Source organism: Garra rufa, chromosome 10 (genome assembly GCF_049309525.1).
Source record: "Garra rufa chromosome 10, GarRuf1.0, whole genome shotgun sequence".
Classification (NCBI taxonomy): Eukaryota; Metazoa; Chordata; class Actinopteri; order Cypriniformes; family Cyprinidae; genus Garra; species Garra rufa.
The window spans coordinates 22229756-22249888 of record NC_133370.1 but is presented as its reverse complement, the minus strand read 5'-3'; the positions used below and the strand labels follow the sequence as shown (position 1 = coordinate 22249888).

At 37.7% G+C, this 20133-nt stretch overlaps 1 protein-coding gene across 1 annotated transcript in view; it reads left to right on the top strand.

Moving 5' to 3' along the window:
- Window positions 1–8875: 8875 nt before the first annotated feature.
- Window positions 8876–20133, top strand: part of LOC141345022 (MAM and LDL-receptor class A domain-containing protein 2) — a 35451-nt gene continuing 24193 nt past the window's right edge. Inside the window, exons 1-21 of the mRNA XM_073849918.1 lie at window positions 8876–9000; window positions 9211–9339; window positions 9419–9518; window positions 9648–9810; window positions 9929–10172; window positions 11070–11189; window positions 11559–11686; window positions 11762–11996; window positions 12072–12340; window positions 13493–13583; window positions 14218–14358; window positions 14578–14703; window positions 14849–14976; window positions 15777–15945; window positions 16049–16168; window positions 16254–16411; window positions 16854–16949; window positions 17048–17138; window positions 17223–17345; window positions 17428–17530; window positions 17652–17802. Of these exons, the coding sequence (XP_073706019.1) occupies window positions 8877–9000; window positions 9211–9339; window positions 9419–9518; window positions 9648–9810; window positions 9929–10172; window positions 11070–11189; window positions 11559–11686; window positions 11762–11996; window positions 12072–12340; window positions 13493–13583; window positions 14218–14358; window positions 14578–14703; window positions 14849–14976; window positions 15777–15945; window positions 16049–16168; window positions 16254–16411; window positions 16854–16949; window positions 17048–17138; window positions 17223–17345; window positions 17428–17530; window positions 17652–17802 (3009 nt within the window). The 5' untranslated portion in view covers window position 8876. The remainder of the gene's footprint in view (window positions 9001–9210; window positions 9340–9418; window positions 9519–9647; window positions 9811–9928; window positions 10173–11069; window positions 11190–11558; window positions 11687–11761; window positions 11997–12071; window positions 12341–13492; window positions 13584–14217; window positions 14359–14577; window positions 14704–14848; window positions 14977–15776; window positions 15946–16048; window positions 16169–16253; window positions 16412–16853; window positions 16950–17047; window positions 17139–17222; window positions 17346–17427; window positions 17531–17651; window positions 17803–20133) is intronic.

Genomic DNA, 20133 nt, shown 5'->3' with positions numbered 1-20133 from the left:
TTAATCACATTTATAAATATATAATTATATAAATATTTGATTCAATAATTAAATAATTAGTTTATTTTCCACATATTTGTCTCCAATCACCCTGTGGTACAGTATTCATTTTGCATACTTTACACTTACCTCTTTTTATGACGTCACTATCTTTCGCTAGTTGCTAGAGCTAGTTGTCAGATGCCTACAAACACATTGCTGATTAACTGCAGGCCTACTGGAGAGCCACACACCCTCAGTGCCTCCCAAATCCCATGCTTTATCCACCTTTTTCTTCCCGTAAGAGTGGGCACTGCCATTTGTAAATGTTATAGGTGTTGTTTCTGGTCTCATCCGCATTCAGCTATTTTTAGCTGTACAAAACAGCTTGTTTTGCTGCTTGATTTTGCATATTGGTGTCTTACCATATTATCTTATGAACACTGGTTTTTAGTGCAAACTGTTTTACAGGTTACTGCACATTGTTTTTCTTGTTATTTCCCTATAGCGGCTAATGAATCAGAAGACTCACCTATAGGCTTAATTCCGAGTTAAAGAAAAGGTGGATAAACTGGCAGAAAAAAACAGTTTTCTCAACAGCCCCGTATCTGCTAACATTACAGTGGCTTGTGGCAAAAATGACACCAAAATGAACAAAAATGGCTTGTAAATTCAAGACAAATGGGGAAAAAATGTCCCTGCACAATTGAACAACATATTGTGGTGGTCGCCATTAAAATGAAATGTAAAAATGAATGAAAAGACTCAATTCGCAGAATTACAGTGATTTAGATTCGCTCACACACTGCATCAGATTGTTTTTACGTGCTGTTTTGTGCAGTGTTGAGCCTTATAACCAATCAGACGCGTTTCTGTTAAACTTAGGAATGCGTTGGCCAATCAGAGGAGCTTAGATTAGTCAGCGCTGTGTTGAGTGCGCACGCTCGCGAATTCCCTCATAAATAACACAGTGAGGATACGACGTAAATAACATTGATTTCGTAGTTTCAGTGATTATAACAGGAGTTTTAGCATAACTTGTGCTAGAGGCTAAGGTCATAGACGTTTGTCTCTGAAAATGTGATGTGCCCAAAACAAAACAAAAACGTTTTATATTGTTTTCTATATCGATATTAATAACCGTTATTACAATATAAAGAACAATAATCTACAATAATGATTTTTGTCATAATATTGCATCCCTATGTTTGTTTGTTTTTTTTACATGTCATTTATTGTTATTGACAACAGTTTAAAATATTGATTAAAGTAATTAAGTAAATTTGACATTAAAAACAACACAGTATGTTGATTATAACAATAAGGTGATTATAAAAATTGCCCTTGCAAATGTAAAAATGCCCCTGGAAATTATTTCAGGGAGCAAATATTGCCCCTTAATGGAAAAGTTAATTTCTGACCCTGATCTGCTACATCCACAAAAGGATCTCAGACACAAAGATATTAATTTATAGAAGAAAACATAGTGAGATGGAACACTTAAGCAATACGTAAAACTTTAAAAAAGAATCTTTTGCATTTTATGGCAGAATAAATCACATGGTATTTTTAAAGGAATATGTCACAAACAAACTTTTAACATTAAACATTAAAAAAATTTAGATTTTCCCAAATTTAGATTTTGTTTTTCATGTCTACATGGGTTCTTAATCTCTGTTTCTAATGCAGAACCTAAGTAAAAGTAGAAACCATTGAGGGTGTGAGCTTGTCTCAATGCCAAACAACATGTTTGCCGTCAATTCTGAGAGTAGAACCGCAAGAACTGTAACAACAGGAACTTACGCTAATGTATCATGATGCCATTGACTGTATGCATGTGTACTGCATATCCTGCAGACTTACTGGTATTAAGTCTGCTTATAAAAGTATGACTACCCTATGATGGATTGAAAGAAGTATCTTCTCTGATTCAAAACAGTAACTTAAGTTGTAAATCTTTCTAAACAACTCATTAAGAGTAAGGTGGTCATGAATCAGACATTATCGCAATGTGTAACATTAATTGTTTTGTGGTGTTTCTTATCAGTATTTTGCCGTACTCGTTTTTTATTTCAAAAGTTTAGTTTAGACTCCAACCTCATTCAAAACCTCAAAAAAATTTTTTTTTTTTTTTTGCAAACAAAAGCTCATTTTGTCCGAAACAATAAGCGAGCCTTGAAAGTGAAGGTCATTGAAAAAATCGTGAAGTCCGAATTTTACGTGATTTTTACGTTATGTCAATCACGTCTCGCAAAGCACAACAAAGCACTGTGAAGGTCACAGAAATAAGTGGTCTTCTTTATAATATGTGGCTCCAGTAATGCTAGAAAAGCATCAAAGTTTACTGACATCCTGAAGTAAACTTTGAATCACTCAGGATAATCCCACAGCTCAGAAATAAGGAGGTGCACATAAGTATTCTCTCATTCCTCTCTATATCTTTTTCTCTTTTTAAGAAGAGAGTGGACAACTAAATCATTCTATTTAGTATCGGCCTTTTTTTTTGCAACGGATGAATTAATACATCAGTCAGTGTCCATGGTTTCTGTGCATGACACATTTTTAGGATTACGAATACAAAAAAACGCACACTAAAATTTCAGACTCAGTGTGCAATGACCTTCAGTGTTTTTTCCTCGAAATGCACAACCCAAAATTACAAAATTAATGCACAACCAAACTGTCAGACTTTGTCGGATACGTAAATTATTTAAATGTTTAAAAATAAACTCTCAATCATATAATATAATCATGGCCCTGCTGAAAACAAACAAAAAAAAACAATTAAAACCATCACAGCATTTGTAATGGTTTTACTGGTTATAATGGGAATTGCACTGGTTTTAGTGGAAACTGTAATGGTGCCTGTTGCTCTCTACTGGTAATTGGTCGCTTTCTTTTGGTGGCTTGCTAAAACCACTAAATCCTAATGGAACATGTCCCAAAACACACAAAAGGAAACTCTTTTTATAATGGTTTTAATGGTTAAAAGTTTATGTTTTTTTGCAGCAAGGGGGTTGTTATTATCTCAGGCCTAGTGGATTTTACAGTGTAATTGCAAGTGTTATTGCCTAAATAATCTCAGTCCAAATGTGCTTTGATAATGAATGAATATATAATGACCATCATAAAGAATATCATCATGGTTATTGCCATAATTTTACCCTGACACAAAAGTTTCTGGATGCAAGAGCTGTATATGCATTCTATATGCACCTCAGGTGTGGTTGGTGGGGCTGGACTCCCAGAACAGCTCTCTGCTTGCGAATGCACAGTGGTAACCAAAATTATTAGAACACTAGTATTTTTACCAGCTAAAAAAATGGTTTAAAAAAAAGCTGCTTTAAATGCAAAGGATGGTCACAACAAATCAGGGTTGCCAGGTTTTCAAAAATGGGGTCCCCCAACACCGCACCAAATGTTGATTTCATTTATTTAATATGAGTTAATTAATAAAGAAAATCTATTTATGACATTATTTTTGACAGCATCCTCATTTTAAAGCATTTTTACACAAGTGCCAAAAACATTTAACAGTCTTGTAGCTTCGCAGGTAGGTTTCTTGAAGGATCTTGGAGACATTTCCACAGTTCTTCTGGATTTAGTCTGTCTCAGTTTGTTCTGTTTCTTAAGGTCATTCCAGACAGACTGGATGGTGATGAGATCAGATTGCTGTGTGGAGAACTGGATTTTGTCAGACTCCTTGTGTAAACATAAATCTCACTGGATTGTTACAATTAATGGAAAAGTAAATGTTTGGAAATGTAAATTGATAGTTCTCACTGACACATTACAGCAAAAGATAGAAATAACTGACTTAAAAACATTTTTAGCTGCTAAAAATACTAGTGTTCTAATAATTTTGGCCACCACTGTATGTTTCCTTTATTTGAGAGGCTGAGCTCATCCCAAAGCCCAGCAACAATTCCATATTACAAAATAGAAATAGAAAATATAGATAGAAAAATATCTATCTATCTAGTTTTAAAGTCCTAAAAACTCATAGTATCTTGGTTTCATTTTTTTGTTTTAGAAAGTGAAGGTTTTTAATTATAACAATTTTCAATATTCAGTTTACACAAGTGGTTTTCTTAGTAACAGTTCTGTCTTTTTTGCCATCTTTGCAGTTTTTTCTAATCACCTCACAGGTCAAATTGATAGTCAGCCTTGGTGGTTCCATGTGTTTGGATTTGTGGAGTTGACTCATGAAATATAAGGAAGTTTGATGAAGGAAAGCAAATTTCACTTCCTTTTTTGTCTTGTGTTACATAATCATTCATTTCCGTCTCTCGCTTCCAACAGTGATTCCAACCGCATCTGTTTTTATATACTCTGTGCTGAGTTTGCAGGGTGGGGAGACTCAGAGGACAGTGAGTAAGAGAAGAAGTGGGGAACCTGCCTGCCTACTGGCATTGATGGTCTGTGTGTAACACAGTGTATATTGCACAATGTCAACTACGGGTAGTGTCACCTCACCGTTGCTCAATTTGTTATTAGAAAAAATCAGAATTAGAAACTTGAAAAGAGAAATGCAAACTCTGAAATGCAACTGAATTGGATTCCAGAATCTAAGTAAGTTATGCATGATTAAAGAAGTACATTGCAACGTGTAGTGTTTTTACCTATTTTATATCACCTTTTTCGTCTTCACTAGTTCAGTTTGTGTTTGTTTTATTTCATTAATATAGTCATAAATTTGCATGTATAACAATAATTATCAAGTAAAAATAAAACGGTTTACAATAGTTTTAATATGCTATATTTCTATTGTTTCTTAATGGAGAATAATGTCCCACTACAGGACATCAACTTTCCCTATAAAATAGCTTCCTTTCATAGTTTATAAACTACCTTTACATTCACTTATAGAAAATAACTATTTATTTATTTTGTATTATTTTATTTTTTATATTTTATTTTGTTTTATTTTATATTTGAATTTGACAGCAATGAAACTAGTCTTGTTCTTACAATTTAGAAATTGTAAGCCATCACTAGTTGTCATGAGTTTCTTCTTTTTCCCTGTGCTTTGTATATGTATATGTGCAGTTGTGTTCAAAATAATAGCATTGTCTGTCACTGTGTTTGGTAGAAATGATATTTCTTCATGGCAAAAACTTTACAAGGAGGTGTACTAGAGTAAGAGAAAACTAACAGACCCAACATATGCATGCTGCTGATTCCGTCTAACTGAATCATTAATTGAAAAGGGCATGTTCAAAATAATACCAATGTGGAGTTCAATTAGAGAGGTAAATCATCCTGTGAAAAAAACTGATAAGAGAGGACAAAACATATTAAGAAGTGCAGAAAATGATGCTCAGCTAAAATGACATCAAATGCTTTAAAATGGCAACCAAAACCAGAAAGGTGTGGAAGAGGATTAAAAGCTACCATTTGATTAGATCGAAGAATAGCCAAAATGGCAAAGACTCACCCAGTGGATCACCTCCGGGGGATCAAAGAAAGTCTTAATTTACCTGTGAGTTCTGTAACAATTAGAAGACGCCTATGTGAAGCCAAGCTATCTGCATGAAACCCTCTGAAAAGTCCCATTGTTGAAATAATGACGGGTGCTGAAGAGGTACAATTTGCCAAAGAACACATTGACTGGCCTAAAGAGAAATGGCACAATATTTTGTGGACTGATGAAAGCAGTCCACAAAATAAAAAGTTGTGTATAGGGTCCACAGACAGTTTGTCAGGTGACCCCCAAACACTGAATTCAAGCCACAGTACACTGTGAAGACAGTGAAGCATAGTGGTGCAAGCATCGTTAATTCTCATACTATGGTGCTGGGTCTATTTATCACATTCCAGGGATCGTGGATCAGTTTGAGTACATCAAAATACTCAAAAAGGTCATGTTGCCTTATGCTGAAGAGGAAATGCCCTTGAAATGGGTGTTTCAGCAAGACAACGACCCTAAACACACCAGTAATGAGCAGCATCTTGGTTCCAGACCAACAAGACTAATTTTTTTTTTTTCATTTTCAGTAAAGTAAAGACAAATTTGATTAATTTTACTTTGTTTTGATTTTGAATAGAATTTGCAGTGTTCCCAATGTATTTGTGTGTACTTTACTCACTTTTTTAGACACACTGGTATTATTTTGAACTAGGGGTGGGCATAGATTATTTTTTTTAATCTAGATTAAATATTGGGATTAATCTAGATTAATCTAGATTAAAATGGCTAATTTGAATTCTGCTGAAGGCATTTTTAGAATATGTGTGCTACTTAATAATGACTAAAAGTAAGTCTTTGAGAACGGGTTTCTCAAGTCAGGTGGCGCATTAGACCAGGCGCTCATCTCCTGTTTCCAAAATGCATCACAAACTACTTGACAATTGCATTTACAACATAATTACCTATACAAACTGGTGTAACCAAGTACTTCTGCGCAAAAGGCTGCACGACGTGCGCGTTGCCGTTAAATACACAGACGCGCACGGGCATGGATTTCTGCGTGCATAGTCTTCGATTAAACTGCGTTGCTTTTAGAAGCGTCAATTCAGTTGTTGCATATAGTTTAATGTCTTTATTTCGGGATTATCAAAGTAAATTATAACTCAAACTTGAGATTTTACTGGGGCACAGCAGATCTTCACTGGGGCACGTGCCCCAGTAAAAAGGGTCTAGCAACGCACGAACCTGCCCTGAAGCGGCTTCATAACTGCATCCATGTTTGCACGTCTCATTCGATGTGGTAATTTCACAGAAGTTGAAGACTCTTTCTCACCCCCTACAGTGCAATTCGACTAGGTATACGTCATCCGCGCTAAAATATCAAGGTGAAAGTCATCATAGCTTACGTAGTTTAGACCCAGCTCCCAACCCAACATTGAGAATAGATTAACGGCGATATTTTTTTTATCGCCCAATAAGAGTCTCACGTTAACGCAGCACGTTAATGCCGATAACGGCCCACCACTATTTTGAACACAATACCAGGAGAAGCTATGTATTAGAGTCACCTAAACTCTAATAACACCTAAACTGTGCCTTTGACGTGCCATGGAGCTTAAGACTGGTTAAAAGGTTTCAATTAGTTATGTTAAAAGATTCATTTAATTTATTGTTTCCTGGAACTAGTTTCCCTCCAGATACGTTACTGGGGTGAGATTTCCAAGTATCTAATGCTGCTTGCTCAATACCTCTATAATGTCTGTGGAGAACATTGTGCTTTACAGGGATCCAAACCAGGCGTATTTTTGTGCCTGTTCTGATAAACCTTTTCTGAGCTTTTTTACTTGTATTTAGTTTATTTAGTGCTACTTAATCTTGCATGACTTAAATAAAGCCTTTTAACCTTTTAACCTTTTAGCACATGATTATAGATATTTTTTCCCCCCCAATGAAAAGATAAGTTCACTCAGATCTTGCACTTAGACCATAATGTCATAATGTCATGGAGTATGACAGTATTCAAAGTTATGCAAGTCTTAGAAAGGCTGCTTTTATTACCATTTTAACAAATTTAACTCATGTTTGCTTTACAGAATGTATCATACTTTCTGAAATATTAGATACTTCAGCATATACGTATAGCATAAATTAAGGATATTTTCACTAAGTGAGTACTCAAAGGAAACAATAAGGATCAACAGATTTTTGATTTTCAACAGCTGTAATACTGCTGTACAGTATGCTTTTTTTTATCTGACCTCAGGAAGTAATAAAAAGCAAGCAGGTAAAAAGTTATATTTGAGGTTGTTGGGTCCGCTGAACTTTAAAACACACTGATTGCAAATGATCTAGATAAGGAATGATCTCTAGCCTCAGCAACTTGTTCCATCGTGCATTGGCAAGGGACATTTGGAGAAACAGTAGCTCATTGAGAATCTACGTTCTCTTCAAAATGAGAGGACTGTTTCTGCTGCTGCTAGGTGAGGCCAGATGTTTTCTTTTTATATCAATTATGATAAAATAAATAGGTGTTCATTTTTATCGGACCAATTGTTTTGCATGCAAAATGTGTGGTTTTATTAAATTCTTTCCTTAATATTATAAGGTTCCAGTCAAAAAATTTGGATACACCTATTTGAGAGTAATTTAAAATGTCTCAATGCATAAAGGAACTGGATCAGGATACAGTTAAGGTCAAAAGTTTACATCTGTAAAAAAAACCCAGCTTCTGAAGCATCAGTGAGCATTTGACACTTCTGTAATAGTTGCTGAGTCCCTCAGTTGTCCTCCGTGTAAAAAGGTGGATCTCAAAATCATACAGTCATTGTTGGAAAAGGTTCAAATACACAAAAATGCTGGAAAACAAAATATTTGTAACTTTTTTGAGGTTTTTTTTAAAGAACAGCATGCAGTTTAACTGCTCAGGGATTCATGAACAACTATTACTAAATAAAAAACACAGCTGTGGACAACAGAGTATTAAGAATCTGTAAAAAGGGATGTAAACTTTTGAATGGGGTAATTTTTATAAATTCAACTATTCTTTTCTCTTGTGGACTATAAAAAACATACTTTATGTAAAATATTTTATTCAGGTCAGTAATACACAATAACATGTATTTTGTATAATCCCTCTTATTTTGGTAAAATAACTAATATTTTACAGATTCTGAAACTTTTGACCTCAACTGTACTTGGAATATCCCAGATAGCATAGCGTTGAGATTGAAAAAATGGCAAGATGTGATATCAGGGCAAAGGTCACTGTAAATTTTTTATGCTATTATAAGTTATTTCTTGCTTTTGATGACTTGTGATAATAAAGAATGAGTATGTGCATCTAAAAGTTCACGTGTGTGCATAAAATTTATCTTACACTTTATACCACACTACATTTGAAAGCAATAGAATTCTAAAAATGCAGAATGCACAATTTGCTTTCTTTTATTTTCACCACTATGCATTTTGGATTTCATAAGCAGTTTCAATGGGCTTGGCCTCCTGTCCTGATGGACAGTTCCAGTGTGTTGATTCGGAAGTATGTATTTCCATGGAGCAAGTGTGCGATTTCCACCCCAACTGTGCAGATGGATCAGATGAAGAGTTCTGTGGTAGTTACTGTATTATATCTTTCACTCTTATTCTCATCAAATTATGTTTTTCCTTGCTAATCACACAGTCTTTGTCATGTAGTAATGTTAAAACGATAGAACTATAGTGTGTATAACTGTGATACTGTTCTGTGGTATTGCAAAAGGGAAATTATATAGCTTTACAATACAATACTAAATTCACAATATAAGAAAAATCCTTCCTCACAGGCTCCTGTGACTTTGAGGAACATGCATGTGGATGGCACAACTCCAGTAATGATGAGTTTAAATGGCGACGGGAGATGGCAAACATCAGTGCTATCCCTGGTGTGGACCACACCACAGGATCACCCTGGGGTAAGCTGTTTGACTAGGACAATGAATGGGCTTCATATGATGCCAGAGAAAGTTTTTATATTTAGACTGTTATTTATAGGTGGAGTTATGCATGTAGAAGGTGAAGATCCAGGTATTTGGTCAGAAGCATTTTTGGAGTACACACTTTTCCAGGCCACTGCACTTGGATGCAAGTTAAGGTGCAGAAGCAGCATACACTTGTCATTTTAAGTCAAGGCTTTACTGCATGTTTTTCTGTATATACAGTTTGAATTATATTATTATTTGTATAATTTATGTTTAGTCAGCTTTGTGACTTTATATTTCAGCTTTTGGTATCATCTCCATGATGGTGTGAATAGCGCTTCCTTCTTCTCCCTGAGATTGATCATGAAAACTTCACCTGTAGAGTTATGGTCAATTAGAAAGGGCCAGACTAACGGTTGGGAAAATGCTTGTTTGTTAATCGGTAATCGTCCTTTGGGCTCGAAGGTAATGCACTTATATTTTTTGGACACTCTAACTGGAAAAGCATTACAGATTTATTTGCATACACTGTTCTTCATTTGTTAATGTTCAATGTTTTGCTTATTCAATTTCAAAACCACAGCTTTCCTTTTTGGTGGAACCTGTATACTATGGAAATCAGGATATCATGCTGGATGACATTACACTGACAGACTGTGCAGAGGGAGACATTCCTGCAGGTTCAGACCAGCTCAGCTGTGACTTTGAGAACGACACGTGTTCCTGGTACCACGACCAATCAACTAAACTCCAATGGAAAAGAGAAGATGCACAGAACCCTCCATTTGATTATCAGGGACCTACTCATGATCACACTACTGGTTCTGGTAGATATATATTTACATATATAAACAGTACACTACCTTTCAAACTGTTTAGGGACTCAAAGAAATCTCGTACAATCATCAAAGCTGCATTAAAGGATTAGTTCACTTCCAGAATAAACATTTCCTGATAATTTGCTCACCCCCATGTCATCCAAGATGGTCATGTCTTACTTTCTTCAGTGACACCATTCCAGGATTTTCTCCATATAGTGGACTTCAATGGTTTGCAGTGGTTTAAACTTACGAATTGCAGTTTCAATTTAGCTTTAAAGGGCTCTACACAATCCCTACCAAAAAATAATGGTCTTATCTAATGAAACAACTGGTAATTTTCTAAGAAAAATACAAATTGATTTACTTTTTAACCACAAATGCTTGTCTTGCACTAGCTCCACCGTATTACATAATCACTCATGCGTGATGTAGGCGCAAGTACAGACTCAGTGTTTACAAAGTGAATGTCATAATAGATCTTTTCAGGTTACTTTGATGAATAAAAACATTCAAAAGGATAGACTTTATTTGAAAAAGACGTCTTTTGTACATTATAAATGTCTTTAATTTTACTTTCGATCAGTTGGCGCATTACCGGTAAATTCAAGTATTTATTTATTTTTCTAAAAAATAAAAACAATTACTGACCTTAAACATTCAAACAGTAAACTATATAAAATGATTTGTACTGTTTTTCGCTGAATTACATTATTTTGCCTGATTTAGTGTTTGTTTCTGTAACTTCATCTCATCTGTATAGTTCATAGCATGATCGTTGGTTTTATGGGTTGAAAGGAGATTGTCTTTTTAAAATAATTTATAAAGCACACTACTTGTAAAATGTTAACTTTCTGAAAACATTAATCTCACTTTAAAGTAAACTAATATTTTTATTTTGTGCAGGCTATTTCATGTACATAACTCAAAGGTACTCCGGACCACCTGAGACAGCCAGACTAATCAGCTTTCCACAGCAGGCCAAATGTGTCAGCTTCTGGTATATGATCTACGGTGGAAGCATTGGTAAGTTAAGATGGCATCTCTCATCATGCCTTTTGATGAAGGAAGTGTAGACCAGGAACTGGATTTATCCATCAGGAATTGATTGGATTGTGTAAAGTGGATGTTTCATGAAAGAAACTTCAAAGAAAAAAAAAAAACATGTTTTTCATGCATCAACAAATTATGCATAATAACACCAGAAACATGCATTAAGAAAATGTATATAGGGTCAGTTTTGATTTCATGTTTATAATACTTATTGTTTGTACTTTAATTTGTCAATGATGGACTAACCAAGCAAATATTTAGGTAATAGCATGTTATTATTATTTACATGTGATACAGTCATATTACAGTTATGATAATCATTGGTTTCTGTGATTGTTGAAGGCTCTCTCAAATTCATCACCAAACATGCTAATGGAAATCAGACGCTTATATGGATGAGGACAGGAACTCAAGGCAACAAGTGGCGTTTTGTGGACCTCAGTTTCGCAGACAGTGAAGAACCAATTCAGGTACCGAATCACACACAGTGTACCTGTGCATGGATATATATGTACATGTGTGTTCACATGCTTTGCATCCAATAGTTTATATTTGAGGGCATCCTGGAAGGCACAGATGGCTACATCGCCATAGATGACGTGCAGGTGTCAAGCAGTATAAATGGTTCCTGTCCGGCTGAGCGGGAATGCACCTTCCAAGGCTCTCTGTGTGGTCTGAAGCCTGATCCTACAACTGATTTTACCTGGATCCGAACCAATGGAGAACTGGCCACTGGCACTCCCAGCCCTGCATTGGACCACACTTTAGAGACCGACAAGGGTCCGAATATCCACTTTAGCTACAGCATAGTAATAGTGGAAATGGGATAATAATTCCTATTGTTTTCATCCACAGGCTTTTACCTGAGTGCACAGCTGTGGAAGCACCCCAAAGCCAGCAGAGGCAGCATAATGACGGATGTCAATCAGCCAACCTCTGAGCACGGAGAGTGTTTGATGTTCTGGTATCACATGAATGGAAGAGACGTGGGTTCTCTTAACATCTATGTCCAGGAGCTGCACAGTGCCAGATCTCAAATGCTAGTGTGGAGTGCAAGTGGAGATCAGGGAGTGCACTGGAGACATGGCAGAGCAACGGTCATAAGTCCTTACAGCCCATATAAGGTGAGAGTAATGTTACAGTATGTTATCAATATGTTATCATCTGGACCCAGAGACTGGGACTGACTAACTAACTGCAGCGTGAATGTAACACAAAATTCCATTGTAAAAATGCATTATTAGCACCCAGACATGCATAATTTATTCCAGGAGTAAAAGAGTCTATGGGTGATTACAATAAAGAGAGTAGGCTAATTATTTATTTTATTTAAAGTTAGTTTACCCAAAATGATTATCTGTCATTAATTACTCACCCTCATGTCATTTTAAACCTGAAGACCTTTGTTCATCTTCAGAACACAAATGAAGATATTTTTGATAAAATCCGTGAGCTTTCTGACCCTGCGTAGACAGCAATACTACTGACACATTTAAGGCCTAAAAAGGTAGTAAGGGCATTGTTAAAATAGTGCCTGTGACATCAGTGGTTCAATTGTAGTGTTATAAAGCTATGAGAATACTCTTTGTGTGCAAAGAAAACAAAAATAATGACTCTATTCAACAACTTCTCTTTTGTTTCAGTGTTTGATGGGCGTTCACGAGAGTAGCCGACCCAAGCTATTCCTTTAAATATTTATTTTTTAATACTTGTTTAAGTACTCTTCCCTTTGTAAAATGCTAAAATGGGAACTAGTGACTAGATGGCAGAGCTTCTGATTATGTTCTTTGCTTGGTTTTAATAGCACATTCAATATAAATGTGAGGAGTGTCTGTTCATATCGCCATCCTGTTAATAGTCTCTTTTAAAGAGTCATGAAGTACAGTATGATATACTGTATGAGAATTACAGTCTCACTGTCAATACCTGAAAAAAATTAACCTGGAGCATTAAAGAACAATGTAAATAATTTGATATGATATGAAGCACTAATTTCCCAATAATGTTTATTGGCCAATAAATCTGACCTGCATTTGCAGTGGTGTGGAGGTGGCTATGTAATTTATAACCTTTTATTAAACAAGTGACCTTAAAAATCACTGTAGTCTTTTCTTCAGGCCATTTTTTTAATTTAGCCAGAATGCATACTGTACTTTTGAATATCTGTCAATTGAGACAGTGGTGTAATTATTCTGGCCTCTTGAATTCTGCACATAAACAAATGTTTACTTTAATCTAGTCAAGTCTCAGCCTCTGGTTTTCTCCTTGGTTAACAGATCATATTTGAAGCAGTGGTTGGAGATAAGGAGAATCATGATATTGCTATTGATGACCTAACAATCCTAAATGACCCTTGCCCACCTCACGGTAAGTCTTTGACTTTCAACATCACAAGATTATTATTATTTCATCGCTTCATTTTTTAAAGCAGTAAAGTGATTCATCAAAGGGGTATTTCATCCAAAAAATGACAATTCTGTCATTAGTTACTCACCCTCATCTCGTTCAAAACCTGTAAGGCTTTCTTTCATCTGTGGAACACAAATTAAGATATTATTGATGAAATCCAATAGCTTTCTGACCCTGCATAGACAGCAATACAACTGACATGATCATGGTCCAGAAAGGTAGTAAGGACAACATAGTTGAAGACTGACACAGAAGAGAAGAAATTGTTGAGTAAAGTTATAATTTTTGTTTTATTTATGCAAAACAAAAGTATTTTCTTAGCTTCATAACATAAGGGATGAACCATTGATGTCACATTAATTATTTTAATGATGTCCTTACTACCTTTCTGGGCCTTAAATATGGTAATTACATTGTTGTCTATGCAGGTCAGATAAGATCTCTGAATTTTTGTTTCGAAGATGAATGAAAGTGACAGAATTTTATTTTTGGGGGGAACCATGCATTTAATGTCTATTCACCTCACAAAACTATTGACAACTATGTGACTCTTATACCATCTAAATGAAGCAGTGCACATTATGTTCTTCAGGGTTTTGCGATTTTGAGATGGACACATGTGGATGGTTGAATACTCATGTCAATACCTCCAGTATTGACTGGAGCTGGACCTCTGGAACCAGTGCTAGTTCATTTGCTCCTGAGGTTGACCACACCACCAACACTGCCATGGGTAAAGATCAACACGTTACTTAATGCTGAATGTATCAGTATAATGCTCCTATGCAATTATTGACTCTTGGAATCACGCACATGGGCACATGTGCAGCACAGGAGAGTACAAAAGTGTCAAAGGGCTGTCATGTTTGATATGCTACAATCATAAACCAGGTCTAACTAGGTGAACCAGCTACTACTATGTTCTGACATCCACTGGTTCTCTTCTATCCAGGGCACTACATGGCTTTTGAGACAAATGCTGGAGTAGATAAGATTGCTCATCTTGAGAGTGAAGTGATGGAGCCTGAACCTCAAGGCTGTTTGGAGTTCTGGTACCACATGTATATGTGGGGCAGCGGTGAGCATTTCCATAGAGAGTTTTACATGGGTTTTTGACTTTGATATATTATGGATTTTAAGTAACAGCGGCTGATGAAATGATGCAGTATTAAAATCAAGATTTTTCTTCTATTGTATATTTTGTTTTTTGTTTTTTGTTGTAGACAAGCTCAGACTATCAGTTTATGTAAATGAGTCCGGTTCTCTGCGGTGTCTGTGGAATCGTACCGGTAATCAGCAGAATGTGTGGCATAATCTCACTATAGACTACAAATCATCTGAACGACACCAGGTGAGAATCTGATGCTCAAAAGCATGTTACACGGTCAGATACTGGACAGTAGTTCACTGACAGGATTAGTTCATTTCCATAATAAAAATGTCCTGATATTTTACTCACCCCCATGTCATCCAAAATGTTAATGTCTTTCTATTCTCAGAAAATTAAGGTTTTTGAGGAAACATTCCAGGATATTTCTCCATATAGTGGACTTCAATGGGGATCAGTGGATTGAAGGTCCAAATTGCAGTTTCAATGAAGCTTCAAAGGGCTCTACATGCTCTTAGCCGAGGAATAAGGGACTTGTGAAGTGAAACGATCAGTCATTTTCTAAAAAAAAAAGTAACGAGTGTTTTTAAAGCGAACGTGTAAAGTGCAAAGAAAGTCTTTGCAGATTTTTTCATTCTACCCTACCTTTTGGAACCGAAGTACAAAGGCGAAGATCTAACAACACGTGATTACGTAATGCTTGAAAATGCAGACATGCATTCCAGAGCTAGTGCAAAATGAGCATTTGTGGTTAAAATTAGACTATTTATTTATTTATTTTAGAAAATGAACAATCGTTTCGCTAGATAAGATCTTATTTCTCGGCAGAGATTGTGTAGAGCCCTTTAAAGCTGCATTAAAACTGCAATTTGAACCTTCAGCACACTGATCCTCTATTATATGGAGAAAAATCCTTAATTTCTTTTTGACTGAAGAAAGAAAGAAATCCAAAATGAACATTTTGGATGACACGGGGGTGAGTAAATTATCAGGACATTTTTATTCTGGAAGTGAATTAATCCTTTAAACTTCAATGTTTGCAGATTGTTTTTGAGGCTGTGCGTAGATACTTAGACTATGGAGTCATTGCTTTGGATGACATCTATATCAGGAGGAATACACGCTGCTCTGATCTTATCCCAACAACACCTGCACCCACAACTGAGCCCACCTCTCCACCTGCCTCCTCAATGGACTGCAACTTTGAGGAAGGTAAGAGATGAATGAGCAAAACATAAATGTTTAATACATATAAAAGTCTATATGTGTGATTATTATGAGCTGTTTGATAAATATTCCATATGTTTGCTTGTAGGACTGTGTGACTGGGTCCAGGAGACCGATGATGGATTTGATTGGTCCCATCAGATGGGTGGACAAGTGAATGAACCACTGCTAGGACCTTTATATGACCACACTTTAAAAAACAAGAATGGTGAGATTCATTATTTCATGCTTTAGTGGAAAGAGCAGATCTGTCTGTAATTTTTTGTTATACATCTTGATCTTTTCTCTTGCAGGGTTTTATCTTTTTGTAAATATGTCTGGAGAACATGAAACCAGTGAGACAGCTGTCATTTCAACGCCAATGATAATTCAGAGCACTGATGTCTGTATTGGATTCTGGTACTACATGTTAGGAGCATCTCTTGGAAACTTGAATCTGCTTGTTGAGACGGTACGTTCAATAGGGAATGTCTCATTGCTGTCATTGCTTATAAGTCTTAAAGGGATAGTTCACCCAAAAATTAAAATCCGGTCATTAATTACTCTCCCTCATGTCGTTCCAAACCTGTAGGACCTTCATTCATCCTTCATTCATCTTTGGAACACAAATTAAGATATTTTTGAATAAATCTGATAGCTTTCTGAACCTGCATAAACAGCAACACCACTACCACATTCAAGGGCCAGAAAGGTAGTAAGAACATCAATGGTTTAACTGTAATGTTATGAAGCTACGAAAATACTTTTTGTGTGCAAAAATAGCAACTTTATTTAACAGTTCTTCTCTTCTGTGTCAGTCTGTACCTTACTACCTTTCTGGGCCTTGAATGTGTCGGTTGTAAAACATGACAAAATGTTATTTTCATCATCTAAAAACATGCTGTTGGTTTCAGAAAACAATGGAAACAGTCACATGGACAAGAAGAGGCACCCAGACCTCTGAGTGGCTGAATGCACAAGTCTCCATTAGTACTGCAGACATTGAACAAGTAAGAAAGGCCTCCTAACATACTGTCTAAATCTCAATCCACAGTTATACATATTTACCAACCAAACACAAGTAGAGCATGATTATCACCTTGTACAGGTGAAGTTCTCAGTAAACAGAACAACAGGAGGCAGCGGCTTCATAGCCATTGATGACCTCAGAGTGACTGCTGGAGCTTGTGCTGAACACAGTGAGTCAAAGCATTCAAGCGCCTTATCTAATTACAAGACATTCTCAGATTTTAATGTCCTCCTGTGTGATGTTTCTCCCAAAGACCCATGCGGATTTGAGTCTCCTTCGCTTTGTGGCTTTGAGACTGATGTGACTGACAGCTCTATCTGGCACTGTGTGGACGGCAGCAGTGGCCATCCAGACCATACATACAGAACTGAACTTGGTGTGTAAACAATCTTTTTTGTTGTAAATTATTTTTTTTTGTCATGAAATGATCAATTTCGTGTATTTATGTCACATGACAGGCCATTCAATGGCTGTGCTTGGGGCCAAACTTGAGAAACCAGAGGTCTCAAATCTTCTAACACCAGAGTATAGCCCATCTACAGAATCCTGTGTGCAGTTCTGGTATGATAGTTTCTAAAATCTAATGTCAATTATGGGGCAAATTTGTAGTTAAGCTCTGTCTCAGCCTCATCAGTCAGTTATAGAATGTTCAGTATGATGTTTTGATAAAGCCTGTTTGTAGGTATTGGTTGTCTGCAAGCTCGGGTGATTCACTCTCAGTACATGTTCATCTAAATGGGGAGCTGGGTCCAGCTCTCTGGTCTCTTTCTGGAGCATCTTCTAATGGTTGGGAGGTGGCAGAAATCACTGTGTCGTCCCCCTCTGAATTCAGAGTGAGTTTTTCCATTTTCTAATATGTATTTGCTTGTAAAATGAAAATTCTGTCATTATTTACTCATCCTCATATTGTTATCAAACTTGTATGACTTTGTCTTTTTGGGAAAAAAGGTGCTACCTTTTGCTATTTTTACTGAAACACAGCTTGGAAAATAAAATTCTGATACAATGCTGTTTTCAGTCGAAGGGCAACAAGGGGAACAATGTAAGTCTGCTTTATAGTAATAAAAAGAGGAGAAAGAATGGGATGCCTGTGGAAGAATAAAACTTACTGAAGACCAGCGTTTTTGTTCTCTCCACTTTAGCCCTGATGCCTTTGAGGCTTTTAGTAGACCACAGCTACTGAAAGAGCTTATAAACGGCACAGACAAGAAATGCTAGATGCCATTCTGTCAGGATGTAAGTGTTGACACTTGTCATACCGTCGCAGCAAATGAAGGAGTTTCTCAGCGTGGATTACACTCGATATCCGGGGGCATTTATCCTCCTTGTGGGGAAAAATCGATGGTATCGTATTTGGTTTAAGCCTACACTTATATCCATTGCCACCTTAAGTTCTTTCAGTAGCTATGGTCATTGTATCAGTATTTTATTGTTGTATTGTGGAGTTGTGTTATAATAAAAATAGCAACAGGTAGTGCCAGTAGATCACCAAGTGCAACCATTTGATATCATCGAAATAACCCCCCTCCCCCCACGCACACAGTCTTAAAAAGTCCCACACACAGTCTTAATACCTTAATAAAAGGATAGTTCCAAATTAAATTTCTGTCATGATTTACTCAGCTTCGCATCTGTCATGTATCTGGTCTGTCTTCTCATCATGAACTCTTGCACACACATTCTGGACTGCAATCCCCATAAGCCACTGCACCAATCACTGCACACAGCTGCTCCTTGTTTCCCACTGAACTGATTGCTGCACACACCTGTTTCACATTTACCCACATGCATTTAAGCTTCACACACACACAGCCACTCTGCGAAGTCTTATTGTTCCTATGGTCGTAATTCTAAGCGTTTATCTCTGTGTTGGATTCTCTGTGTATGACTCTGGACTGTGTACCCCGTTGACGATTCCTGCTACCTGCCATTGCGACCATTGCCTGTCTATTGAACTGTTTCCCGGATTACCTACGTTGTTCCTGTTTTCTGGTGATTATTCCTGCATGTTGACAATTCTCAATAAATGCTGCAAATGGATCCGCACGTCTCAGTCTGACTCCCTGTGACAGAAGACTTCGCCGCTACAAGGATCCAGCGGCTTTATTCGTCAGCAGAACACCGACCAAAAATGGATCTAGCAGGAAGTTTGATCGACCCAGTAAGTGTGCTCTGCAGTTTATTTCAAGACGGCCGACCCATCGAGTATTTTGTGAGGGAGTTTGTCAGATATAGCCATCTGGCACCGTGTGATGATACTATGCTGAAGGAGTGTTTCTGGAGTGGACTCGACCCAGAAGTCAGTTTCAACTTACCTGAAGAGGACCCCAGTTGGACTCTTTCACAATTCATCACCTTCGTCATGTCACATTGTAAATCTCGGTTTACTGTGGGTATGGCAGCCCCTCCAGAGCCTGTTCACAAGATGGTCGTCCTTCTTGTGTCTCCTCACAAGATGTCTGCTAGCCCAGAGCCCCTTCACAAGATGGCCGCCAAAACTGAGTCTGCACCTAAGATGGCTACCGTCAAATCAGAGTCTCCGCCGCCAGAGCGCCCTCCAGTGACTGCGCCACCAGAGCGCCCTCCAGTGACCGCTCGCTCAGAGCCTGCTCTTCCAGAGTCTCCGCTGGAGACGCCCAGCCCTCCTGAATCTCCGCTGGGGTCGTCCAGTTCTCCAGAGCCCGCTCCTCAAGAGCGTCGTCCAGAGCCTGCTTCACAAGAGCGTCGTCCAGAGCCCAGCCTTCCAGAGCCTCCGCTGGTTCCGCCCAGCCTTCCAGAGACTCCGCTGGTTCAGCCCAGCCTTCCAGAGACTCCGCTGGTTCAGCCCTGCCTTCCAGAGACTCCGCTGGTTCAGCCCAGCCTTCCAGAGACTCCGCTGGTTCCGCCCAGCCTTCCAGAGACTCCGCTGGTTCCGCCCAGCCTTCCAGAGACTCCGCTGGTTCCGCCCAGCCTTCCAGAGACTCCGCGGGTTCAGCCCTGCCTTCCAGAGACTCCGCGGGTTCAGCCCTGCCTTCCAGAGCCTCCGCTGGTTCCGCCCAGCCTTCCAGAGACTCCGCTGGTTCCATCCAGTCGTCCTGAGATTCCTGTCTGCCCGGTTCTGGTCACGGAGCTCATGCATGGACTGTTCCCACCCACCCTCCCTGCTGCTCCAGTTCCGCCACCTC